The 12753-nt window shown below is 38.8% G+C and overlaps 1 protein-coding gene across 1 annotated transcript in view; it reads left to right on the top strand.

Moving 5' to 3' along the window:
- Positions 1-12753, top strand: part of ADAMTSL3 (ADAMTS like 3) — a 189573-nt gene that overhangs the window by 89111 nt on the left and 87709 nt on the right. The window contains 1 exon segment of the mRNA XM_009276544.1: positions 6392-6628. Coding sequence (XP_009274819.1) covers positions 6392-6628 — 237 coding nt within the window.

Below are 12753 nucleotides of genomic sequence, written 5' to 3' on the forward strand. Positions count from 1 at the left end.
TTTTCTTTTTTTTTTTCCTTTTTTTTCCTTTTTTTTCCTTTTTTTTTTCTTTTTCTTTTCTTTTTTTTTGTTACTGTAGTGCATTTGATTGATCTGCTTCTGGCTCTGGGAAAAAGGCAGCAATTTTCACACAAATACACCTTAAAAGGTGAGGCCTGCGGTTCCCTTGGGTTGAATTATACCCAGGCAAGAGCAGGTGATACTCATGTCGTTGCCAACCCTGTGATTTCTGCCAGCAGCAGGCAGCTGTGGAGTGTGACATGTTCTCCTTAGGAGGCCCGACACTGGAAGTTGCCCAGTAAGTATGTTGAATCAGTGTATCTCCTGGGAGAACTGGCCATTCCCTCTCTTCAGTTTGCCACACCTACAGTTTCTTGTGTGCCAGTTGGCTTCTGCCCTCCTCAGGAACAAGGCTTACTAGCACCTTGAATTGCTCTAACACTCCACTCCTCAGTGTTGGATGGATTTTCCACCACGGCGGCTCACAGCCGAAGTTTCTGCTGGCAGAAGCTCGTGGAAGTGATTAATGAATCAGGCCCAGTGCATGCAAAAATCAGATTCTGGAGACAAATCCTGTCACTTGCCCTTTCAGAAGAAAAGGCCTAGCAGTTTTGTGCACGATGTCCTTGGCTCATAAATAAAAATGCCACAGGCAAAAAATACCATAATCTTTTAAAGCTGTGTGATAAGCTAAATTGCAGCCAGCCAGTGTGTAAGCAATAAACAAACTGCCACTGGAAAATCTATTTGCTACATTCCTTATCTAGATATCTAGTTGTATGCATTGTATACAGTAATATACCTCCGATTGCTTGATCACGCGCACTACAGCTTCCTATGCAACAGTACAAACAGGTCAACGTAGCATACCTTGTTCCTCCAGCGAAAGGACTAGAAAACTACCCGGTGTACGGAAAAAGGAGAAAGGTGAGATCAATTTGGGCATATTTTCTGCTGTAAGCAGAGGTCTACATGCTTTTAGGATATGTAAGAGCAATTGTGGACACCGTTCATTTTAAGCATTATGCAGTAAAGATCTGATGGAAATGAAGGCGCTCTATGCTTCAGCATAGAGAAAATTAAGATGGTTACTATATCCTTTCTGAACTCCCAGGGAGTTTTTCTGAAGTCACTGGGGCCTGTTTTTTAACTTTAGGACTTATTTTAAAGCGATAAGTGGCAAGCGTCTTGTATGTGAGTCTGTTTGAATTTATGATGATTCAAATGTTAATTTCCAGACAGGAAGCTGCCTTTACAGTTCTGCTTTTGGGGCATGTCTGAAAGGGATCAGGTTTCCATTTCAGTTCAGATACAGCCAGAATCTCTCAGGAATGGTTTTTCCTAGATTAAGGATCAGATAATGGAGAACTCCTGAGAAAAATATATTTCATGAGATTTCGACTGTTAATACAGTTGATCTTTGAATTTGGCGTCACTGAATTCAAACCCAGTGTTAGACCTGACTTAACCTTGAAATGGGAGCTTAAACCTAATGTAAACCTGGGACTACTAGGCCAGTTTGGTTTCAAATGATATAATTTTCCCCAAAGCATTATTTCTAATGAATGCTTCTCCCTTTAGGAGTAAATTTCAGTTTGAAAATTAAGAGTTTAAACTAGCTTCTTTCCATATTAGTAGGTATTATTGTTAACCACATGAGACATTCAGTATATATACACTGTGTAAAGTTGTCTGCAAATGTAATTTTGCTACATGATACATTACACCACTAACATCTATATTGGAGAGTACAAATGAAGCACAACTTAATATGTGTGTCATTCTAATGAAAAGAACAAGAATCATTTTACCAGAAAATTGGTTTCATCTGGATTTGTAATAGAATAGTAGTAAGTTCATTGAACTCAAGCATGGTTCCAGAATAATATTAGTGATATTTCAATCAAAAAATTAATTCAAGGTCTTAGCAACAAAATAATTGCTGAGAGTACAAATGAAGCACAACTTAATATGTGTGTCATTCTAATGAAAAGAACAAGAATCATTTTACCAGAAAATTGGTTTCATCTGGATTTGTAATAGAATAGTAGTAAGTTCATTGAACTCAAGCATGGTTCCAGAATAATATTAGTGATATTTCAATCAAAAAATTAATTCAAGGTCTTAGCAACAAAATAATTGCTGAGATTAAGGCATATGTATAGCCTGCTTATCTTTCTATCATAACTGAGATGCCAGGTGCACGTTCCTAAAATGGCGTGTATGTTTTCAGCTTTTCTCATAGAAATTTTAGAGAAATAAACTATATAAACGGTTCATTATATGCTGTTCAATGAGATTTTCAGTCTTTCTTAACCCCCCTTTTTTTATATTTCCATTTTTGTATATACTGTTACATTCTAATGCTATGATGTGCACTATATGGAAGTGTTTAAGATAATCCTTTAGGGTCCTATTCATAGAACAAGTTATTTGGGCCATTTCCCCATAAATTTCACATTCTTATGTGCCAAAAAGTCACTTATATATTTGCCAGAGTGACTCTTCTACAGTAAGAAAAAACACTATTTTGTAACAGATTTGCCCATGTTTAATTCCATTATAAACTTTTATTATATGCAGATAATGCTCACATTTGTTCAACATATTCATCAGATTATGGTCCCAGCATCCACTTCTTAACCAGCTCATTTATCCCATTCAGAAAATCTTGGCTGAACTGTGCCTACTTTAGTTCTATAGTATTTCACCTTGTGTTGCATAGTTTCTCTAATCTGTTCATTTATTTATTTTATATTTACAATGCTGATGCACCATATGGCTCTCATGGCTAGGGTTTCTAGCTCAGGTGTCTTGATTTTACTACGAAGCGGCCTGAAAATTGCGTAGGAAAAACATAGAACCTGAAGCTAATTTCAAAAAGAAAACAAAACAATGACTTCATCGGTTTTGGCTAGGTTTCAACAAAATGAGATTCAAAGAATAAAACTAGACAAAGGACTAGACTTTCTTTGGTGTCATCATTTTTACTGGGAATTTTCTTGCCTTCTCTTTTGTGCTTTTTTCAGCGGAGTAATTGTTGGCAGGAGTCACAGGGTCTGATGCAACCTTCATATTTTGTACATGAACATTGCCTACAAAGATACAGATTTCCCAGGTTAGCTTTGTTTTCAAAGGCTAAGAGTGCTCACTGCCAAAACTAAAATGATACGTTTCATGAGAAGCCAGCCCTTGAATGCAGTATTTTGTAATCATCTGTCACAAAAAGAATGGGAATATATATATATGTATTTTTAACCTGCATGGTAGTCATGTCTGAAGCATCTTTTTCAGATCTGTCTGTCTAATAATATGTTCGTAAGTCATGTCATAAATACACTTCATTCCACTACAAGATCTGGATGCGATTATTTTGCCAACATTTTCATGTATTAGACCTCATAGATATGTCTTCAGCTCCTTATGTAGTGTATGAACCTACGAATGGCCTGGCTAAGGTTCAGTGGATTGAGTGTAAGACAAAAGTTATTGCTGAATTAGGAAATCTGAGAAATCCTGAAATTAGTAGCAAAAATATTCAACAAACAAGAAAAAATGTGGAATATTGAGAGGGGAAGAGGGAATGACAGAATGAAGTGATGTCTGAAATAGGTTAAAACCAAAAAGACATGCAAACAGTATGAGGATTGGGGCCCATGTATCATTGTCCGACAGCGTAGCCTTGCCCACTTCCCGAACACGCTTCACCCTTGCCTACCTCTCCCACATCTTGCCCCCCCTTCTATTTTTTAAACTCCCTCTCACTTTTCTGACCCACTCTAATGGAATTAACCTGGTTTACAAGTCCTCTTGTTGTCTTGATTACATTCCTTTCTGTGCTTAGTTGTCTTTCTGCTTAGATTATAAACGCCTTTCTTTATACAAATATGTATTGTTCCCAGGAAAACAGGGATCTGAACTTGGTTGCCATCCAAATGCTGATATAATGCAAATGATAATAATTTCAGCCCTTTGATGTCCCTTTGTGATGCTCTTTTTATGCTCCCGCTTTTGAACACGGCTCAAACATAAAGCAGGTGGAACTAGCATATGAATCGAGCTGCCAGGATTGCTTTATGTTCTTTGAAGATGCCAAAACAAAATAGGGAGATGAGAATTCACTTGCTCTCAAGCAGCCAGGAAGAGAGTGGAAGGAAGGAGCTGCATTGTGTTGAATCAATGAGGAACATAGAATAACCACAGGTTGACATCCTGACATTGTGGTGTTTGTGTCTTGGCATTGCATCAACACCGCATGATAATGAATTGTAACAACAGCCTGTCAAAACTCAGCCTAAGGCCATCGCTCTGCCTATTTTACAGATAGCTCTTTAATTCTTTGTGATGAAATGTAGCTGTGCATGGCTGAATAACACTACTCCGAAATATTGCTTCTAACTTTACCTGAATCTAACTTCCACTTATTATTTTTATCCTTAGCTACTCCTCTATTTGCAACGGTGGAAGGGAACCATATGGTATCCATATGAACTCTGAAGTCCTCTCTGCTTTTTAGACTTGCTATTGTGGAAAATGAGAGGTGACAGATAAGTCAGAGCCAAATTCTGCTCTCATTTACACCAGTGCAAACTTGGTGAATTTCTCTGGAGTGACACTGCAGTAAATAAGGGTGGTTTCTAACAGTATTTGCTTGATGTTTTTAGAAGCTCTCACTTGTGGGATTTTGCAGAGGTAAAACTCTCAAAGAATTACAGTAACTGTAATTTCTCCTCGTCTTATTCCACCATTTTATCGTTTAAAAAAAAAAAAATTGCTCAAACTAGAATTATCCCAGATTAAAAATAATACAAAATGTGTTAGCATCGTTCTGAGTTACTCTCGCTATAAGGTGTAGCGCTGGGCAGAGTTGAAAAGCATTGCTGGCAATGCTCAGTGAATTGCTCGGTGCTCAGTTGCAAAAACCCCACGTTGATCAGTAGAGATAGAATACTGATTTTAGAAGGTATTTTATGCAGACTACAAAGAAACCAGAGACATTTCTAGGTTACTGTTTCCTATGGTGAAAAAAATCTAAGGCATTGACAAAGTATTAAGCTAATGCAGTGCTAACTCGTCCAGATTCGTATGAGCAAAATGGTGTCAGGACAACATTGTTGAGGGCATTGTACTGGAATTTGAACCTTTCTCCTGTACGTTTTAATCTCCAGTACTGTGTAATGCACTTACTGTTTCGTTAGCTTTTTTTCGGGGAAGGTTCAGTTCACTGATAAGGTTGAAGCTGTGTTCAGGATTAGTATTGTTAACTAATACTTAGTAATAAGTTCCATGAGTTCAGCTGACACATCACAATCTTTCAGTCTTATGTCCAATGAAAACAAAACTTTGTTAAAATCAGCCTCACATCTGGCATAGATGTGCAGTTGGAATTCTTGGAAGAATATCCTTTCAGTCTGGCGTATGGGCTGTTTGACACTGGACATACTTTCACATGAAGTCTTTAGTGAGAAATTGTTTGACACTAACTCCTTTGTCTGAACTTTACCAAAGTTATTTTCAGATAAATCAGTATTCATCTCCATTCCTGTCACCATAGTTTAATATTAACATCATTGTTTGGGTGCAATGCTTTATGTAGAAAAAATATTTTAGAATATTTTATTTCAAACAGTTCTCATATTTGGTCTTTCAGCTGCATATGCTGAGGCTCTGTATGGGAGGAGGTACGGAACTGTCTCATTAGAACTGGAACTATATAATCAATAGTTACCAATTTGAAGTCCATTTTATTTTAACAAAGCCTTACTGCTTCCATGAGGTGATGAAGGTGTTTTGTGATTAGATTAAAGGACTAAGCACTGAAAGTTCTGGTGTCTCCTCCTAATGCTCTCATCCCCTTTCTGAGCAATACTGAACAAGTAATTAGACAAATTTTTATTTCTTTATGTATAAGTAGCAATAATACCTCTTTCATTACTCTGACGTATGAATTGATGCATGAGTGCAGAGCGCTCAGAAATCCTTAAGTGGAAAAAGCTATTGAAAAGAGAAATATTAAATATCAGACATCTCATTATAGTCACTTAAAATATATAGATTCCTTTAGAAGGTAGTTCTTATTACAGAACCAGACTTTAAATGCACTACATAGTGTCATAAAAAGTAGCATTTTTAATTATCCTCTCATATCAGTTATGTTGTTATTACTGGAACACGCGTGATATTCTGTTACTTGCACTGCAAGCGATGGATTAAGCAACATAAATTGTCTTAATACACACAGTAAAACTTTGCAATATGGCATATTTGTCAGAGCAGATCAGTTCTTGAACCACGCCTCCCTGAACAGATTCTGTGTAATTCATCAGATAACTTTATTGCAAATGCAAAGTATCCCCTTCTTAAAAAAATATTTCCTTTGGTTTGTTTTTAGGACTGCCCTTCAGATGTTGGTGACTTTAGAGCACAACAGTGTTCAGCCTACAATGACGTCAAATACCAGGGACATTTTTATGAGTGGATCCCTGTGTATAACGATCCTACTGCACCGTGTGCCCTGAAATGTCAAGCTCTGGGAAAGAACTTGATTGTGGAGCTGGCCCCAAAAGTACTAGACGGTACTCGTTGCAATATTGAATCCTTGGATATGTGCATCAGTGGAATATGCCAGGTATGTTCATGGTGTAAATCTAATTGTGACCTTTGTTGTGAGACACTGCACATTAAGCGAGCGCTTTTTGGTTATTTTTCATCTTCGTGTATCGGTTCACTTTAGACGTATCTGCAAGTACTGCCAAATGGATTGTAGATAACTTACCTTTCTCTTGCACACAGAAGTTCCTGACTGCCTTAGCCATTGGTATTTTTATATATAAATAAAAAGTCAATAACATTCACTCACTCTTCTATTTATACATGTAAAAATTAATGAACCTAGTTATACTAGTTATAGCTTTCTAACCTTTAGTATATCTGTCAGGGTGTGATGAAATTACATAGACTTCCATTTCATTTTACTCCTTCTCTGAGTCTTACATCTCATCAACTCTGTTAAGGAGAAAATGTGACGTTTTATGGGATCCAGCCCAGAATGGCAGGTGTGAGTGTGTCTATCTGCCTTGTTGTATGGGTGAATGAGTACATGTTGTGATTGAATGAATTGATTGTTAGTATCTTTTTACTGGGAATCTACATTTCTGGATATATTTATTGTTATTATTTGAGTTATGCTATCGACTTTACACAGTTGGTGTAAAAACAGAGACTTACAATATTTGAAGCTTGCCAGCTTTGCCCATGTCTCATTAGCAAAGACTGCAATCTTAAGTTTTATGAACAGAACAATTTTCTATAGAATGGATATGTTATTGCAATTAGTTTTCTTTCTCTGCAAGTGGTTGTTGCTCTGTTAAATGCCTAAAATGTGTGCGACTCAAAAATGCAGGATGTGGCCCAGTGAGCAAAATAGCTCCATTATAGAGGAAAATTTGACACATTTGGCAGAAGACTGGTGCACGGATTACAGCAACATTAGTGTATGATCTGGACCTTGCTGTGGGTTTTCTGTGACTTCTATGTATACTGCAGCTCCAATACCAGTCGTGCCAACACACAATGCATCTGCTGCCTCTGAAATAGAAGAAGAATTCCTTACAGTGTTTCCTCTTCAAGAGACCGCATTTGTCAATAGTACTTCACAGCGGTATCCAACAGCGTTCATTACCCTGCACATTTAAAATAGGATCTACCTCTACAAACCCTGGAAGCACTTGCCAAATAATACATTTCTTTTGCAATATTCTTAGTGATGTCTCCTCTTCTAATACAAGCTTTCACCCTGGAGGATGTCAAAGCCTTTTGTAGGTTGTATGTCTACAGCAGCCTTTGCTGTTTGTGTCCGTTGCAGCACAGAAGTGTCATCCTGAATGTAACGGAGCTCTGGATCTTTCAGAGGCTTGTGAGACTCTTGCTCAGAGAGCTGTGGGGTTTTCCGTGTTTCCCACAGTGACCTCGAACATCTACCATCTCTTACATAGCATAAAATTCACTTTGTCTAGAGGGGATCCAATTTTGTGAAGAACAGTTGAAAGATATATTTAAAAGGGCTGCCTTCAATGTTTCTTGTTAGTATTTTGCAGTATTCATGTATACATCTGACATCAAATGCTTGGAAATGTCAATAATCCGTTTTCAAAATAAACGAGGTAGTGGCGGAAGAAATTAATCATTCCAGAAGCAGGCACTGGAGCTCTTTTACACTGTTAATGAGAATCGATTGCCGTTCTCCACTTCTTCCATTTTTTCCTTTTTTCATTATTTCTTCTAATTCCACAAAAGTATTTTTCAGTGTGAGAGAACATCTTCAGGGGAAAAAAATAAAAAAACCACCACCATGTTTAGGATGTGTCCTGTGCTGTGACTTATGCAATTTAGTTAATTTATAACTTAACCTCCTAAGCTGTTAGGTGCTTTCACTTTATTTCCTTTAAGTCACTGGCTATTGCTGAGGTATTTTTGCACAAATGGAAAATTTCTCCTTTTTAAAGTCTATATTTGATAATTTAGTGTTGGATAATTTTATTGAGGTAAAAATGAGTCTCTGGTCACTTGAATAACCTTTTTCTCTTTGTGGACTGTTTTGAGGGCAGAGTGGAAAGGTTGGTTACTTGTGAAAGGGACTGCGGGAGGCGGAGGACTTCCTCGGAAGCCGACACCGAGCTTTGTTGCTACTCCTGTTCAAGCAGGAAAAGAAAACAAATTGACATCTAATCTTTCCTGGAAAAATATGGTTATTTAGTCAAATGCTGTGAAGAGAGAGACAGCAAAATTGTGATTCTCTACAATGGTTGCTGTAAGATCAGTCTGTTGGGTTCTGACATATACTTGGCACAGCCTGCAAATAACTTGGCAAGTGTTTTTACAGTTAACTCATCTAAATAAACATGTCATACTGCTGATGTGGATATCTTCCCTTTTATGCCTGCGAGAACCAAAAGGTTAGTATAAGGAGACTGGCTTGCCTGAGACCCTTTCCAACTGGTGCTGGTTTTGCTCGTTTATTGTCTCAAAGTTGGCAGGTTTTATAAGATCGCAGCTTCCCCTCCTCCCCCCGCAACACGATTTCACTTTCATCTGTTTTCTTATTCTTGGTAAAGGTAGGGCTGCATCACTAATTCTGCCTCTCGGATGCTTGCTCAGACTCTCTCCTTGGCAGCATATGAATTTACAAGGACGGCGAGTTCCTGTTGTCCAGCTTCAGTTCTGATTCTTTGCACTTCCCTTAACAAGCAGAATCAAACTAAGTAACGTTCTGTCAAAGAAAATCGTGAGACGACAAAACTGCTCTCTGGATAGGAGGTTTGAGGCTTCAGGGGAAGTAAAATCTAAAGGCAGTGGAGCAGGGAAAAGTTTATTGGGAAAGTTAATAAGATATTTTGGGGTTGCTTGAGGCTTAACTCAGCCAAACCATTTGATCATGTTTTAGTCTGCTACTGCCGTGCTTCTGTTACCAAAGCAAATATCTGGGGCCGTTGTGTTAAATGGGAACAGGTCAAAACTTCACTGCCGGGAGGATTTTCACACTTAACTTCTGATATTTTTTCTAGTCTCTGCACAACTCCCAACACATTTTTTTCGTATAATATATTCCTGCTGTGCCCATCTGGATGTGGGTGGAGACATTTAAAAACATCTGCATGTCAGACACATGTGTGGGCAACATTTACCCAGTTACTCCGCCTGCTTTGGGGCCCTTCCTCTCCTTGGTTTTTGTTTTTAATTCATTCAGACCTGCTTTTTTCTACCAGAATGAAGAATGGGGTGTTACTTGTGTCAGTACCTGAAATGGTTACAGTGATAATTTTCCTAATATGGAGTAATGTGTTTGGACAATAAATACACGCATCACCCAAAAAATCTGGAGTCCTAAGGAGCAGCCTGAGTAGTTCTGTCCTAGGCTGTCACAAGTAGGTCAAAGATGATGTAAATCCTGTGATGAACTTTCCATTTAGTGTCAGCAAGTTGTTTGTGTTCCAAAAAAGGCAGACACTACACTGTGCTTTGTAGCATATGGCATAAATTTAGCTGACATCAGAATCCATCCCATATGTCAAGTGGAGTTCCATCAACTTCTGCCATACTAGTTCTTTTCTGTCACGTGTCGTGATATGGCAAGTAGGTCCCTCTCTCACTCGCCACCAAAGCACTCTTACGCTTGATGTAAATATCGGTCGGAGTTTTCGTTGAAAACAGTTTCTGTAAGCTTTTGGATGACTATTGCACTTTTTTTTCTGAGCTTTGCTTGTGCTTAAAATCATAGCTGATTATTAGTTTCTTCTGAATCTTGACTCCTTTTATTCTGAGAGTTGCTTTCTCAAAGTACTAATTTAAGATGTTTTGTGTACTTTCCCTTTGAGTTCCTGTAGATACACCTTTTTGCCTGTATATGTGTTAAAGGACTGCCCAAGATGCACAGGAGGTTTGGTGTTCAGATACTTAGAAAGGAATGTTTCCTTTCCATCCGGTGTTACTGCAGACATAAAGCTGTGTTTCTCAGACATGTTAGTCAGGGTAGTTAATTCCTGAATAGCAGTTAAAAAAGCGCCTTTTTTTCAAAATGAGCATTTACAATCTTTTTTTAGTATTTAAAAATAAGAAAAAAATGTCCACATTGCATTTTCTTCCTTTTTAGTCTTCAAACCTCAAGTAACATATTCATGGGAAGAACTGATTTTGAGGTAGCTCTGTGTTAAGTCAGCCTTTATACTGAACCTGGCACTCTTTCCTGGGTACAATTAATTAGTGAACACACGGAGTAAAGTACATTTTGGAGCACGGAAGAATCTCTGTGTAGAGACCTGTATTCTGCCTACGTATTACCACAGGCACCAGAGTTGGCAGGCTGGACCTTATCCAGAGAGCCTATGGGAGTTACTCATGTAGATCCAACAAAAGAGATCCAAAACCAGAGCTATGTATCAAAATCTTCATATGACTACGCATACATGTGACATATGTCATAAAACTGAGGAGAGCGGGGAGCTCCAGCTGCAATTCAGCTGGGAAGTGTTGGTGGCTCTCCAGAAGTCCCACTGAAGGATGGGGCCGTGCTGAGCATGGGTTACCACATCCTACGTAACCTGCCAGCATCACCGTCCATAGCCTCAGTGGTGGTTTCCTCCCCCAACGGAGGCTCTCGGCACTGCCCAAGCCAGCAGACCACGTAGCCACCCTCCAAGGGCTGCACTTGCACCACTTTTAATGTCACAGTCCACCTCAGCGTAGTGGTTCCCTTGCGATGACGTTGTTGGCAACTCAGAGGTGTGCTTTTACTGCAGGTAATAATAGGATGCTCTCAGACACTGAAAAGGTCTTTCGGTATCACTTGTTTTTATTTTGCAGCTGCCCACTGCTGCTAGAAACTGATGTCCCTTTTCAGATCTTGTCTTATTCTCCCTCCTACTGTTATGGAGAAATACTCCCTATAGGGACTTCTTACTGTCTAAGTTTATCCTTTCTTGTCAGATAAGTAGTGGATTTTTTCTGATCTCCAGTTTCTTATCTATATTTCTTTTTTCCTAAGTGATTCTCTCTGCCAAGTTTTGCTTTGTTTTAGTGAGCTTTGTACAAATGTGATTTTACTTCCCAGCCCGGCAAGGTCCTAAAGCATGTGAGCAGTGATAGTAGAAAAACTCACGCTTTGGGTGTCATCTTGAACCAGAGCCTTAGTAACCTTCAAATCCCCCAGCGCTAACTTCACCTTCTTATAGCAAGGCAGATTTGGCTGGACCCAGCCAGCAAAGTAATCTGATTCCATATATTGATTTCTTTTTCGAAAGCATTCTCACAAACAAGAAATCCAATGGGAGTTTGTGTCCTATCCTCTGAGTGTGTGTATGTGTATTTTTTAAAATGGAGACCTTGTGGGAAAGGGTACTTGCTCCCCTACTGGGTGGTCCTATAATCTCTTAGCTGCTCTAGCATGTGACAGATCCTGTAGTAAGAGTTAAATGTTTTGGAAACGCTTTGTTTTATTTGATGGAAGTGGATTTACAGAATTCCGGAACACTCTTTAGCCTCTTGCCTTCAGATATAAAATGTTTGCAGAAATATGTGGAAAGTCTTTTTGGGAGCCCTTTAGTATGCAATGAATTTTATGCACTGTATTTTTTTATCTTCTGGGTTTTTTATTGCTTTACATTCTTTTCCTCTGTATGCACGGCTGGGGAATTTGAACATCATGGTGTGTCTCCTCGTGCCCGTCATTCTGACTTACTTTACGCCTCTGTTCCGAGGTTTGCATTTTGACACACTTTGCCTTTACTCCCTGCTTTCTCATCTATGAACAACTGAAAATCCTTACACAGAGGAAATTTTCTTACTCCCACCGCTACAGATACCCATTCAGCTTGGCAACAGGGATTGTTGCTTCACTTGCTGCGAAGTGATGGGCTGGGACATTTGCTGTTAGTCAGAGTACATGCTCAAGGTCCCTGACAGGGCTGTATTCTGTTTATTAACGTATGCCAAAACCCGTGTCAGCTTGTCTGGGCTGCTAGTGACCTGCACTGGCTCGACTGCAGAGATGTGAGAACCTGTGCCACAATCAGGCCTTTGTTAGGCTGAGCTTAGACATAACTGAAGTTATGAGACAGGACCATGTGAGGACAAAAATCATGTCTCAGGACAAGTTAAATCTTCAATGAGGATAAACCAGAGTTTGAAAGTGGTGCTTGAAAGCTAATATTCCACACTACTTTTAAAAGTAATTTAAAAAAAAAAAAAAAAAAGGAGGGA

The sequence above is a fragment of the Aptenodytes forsteri genome, unplaced genomic scaffold, assembly GCF_000699145.1.
Source record: "Aptenodytes forsteri isolate BGI_AS27 unplaced genomic scaffold, ASM69914v1 Scaffold1, whole genome shotgun sequence".
Taxonomy (NCBI): domain Eukaryota; kingdom Metazoa; phylum Chordata; class Aves; order Sphenisciformes; family Spheniscidae; genus Aptenodytes; species Aptenodytes forsteri.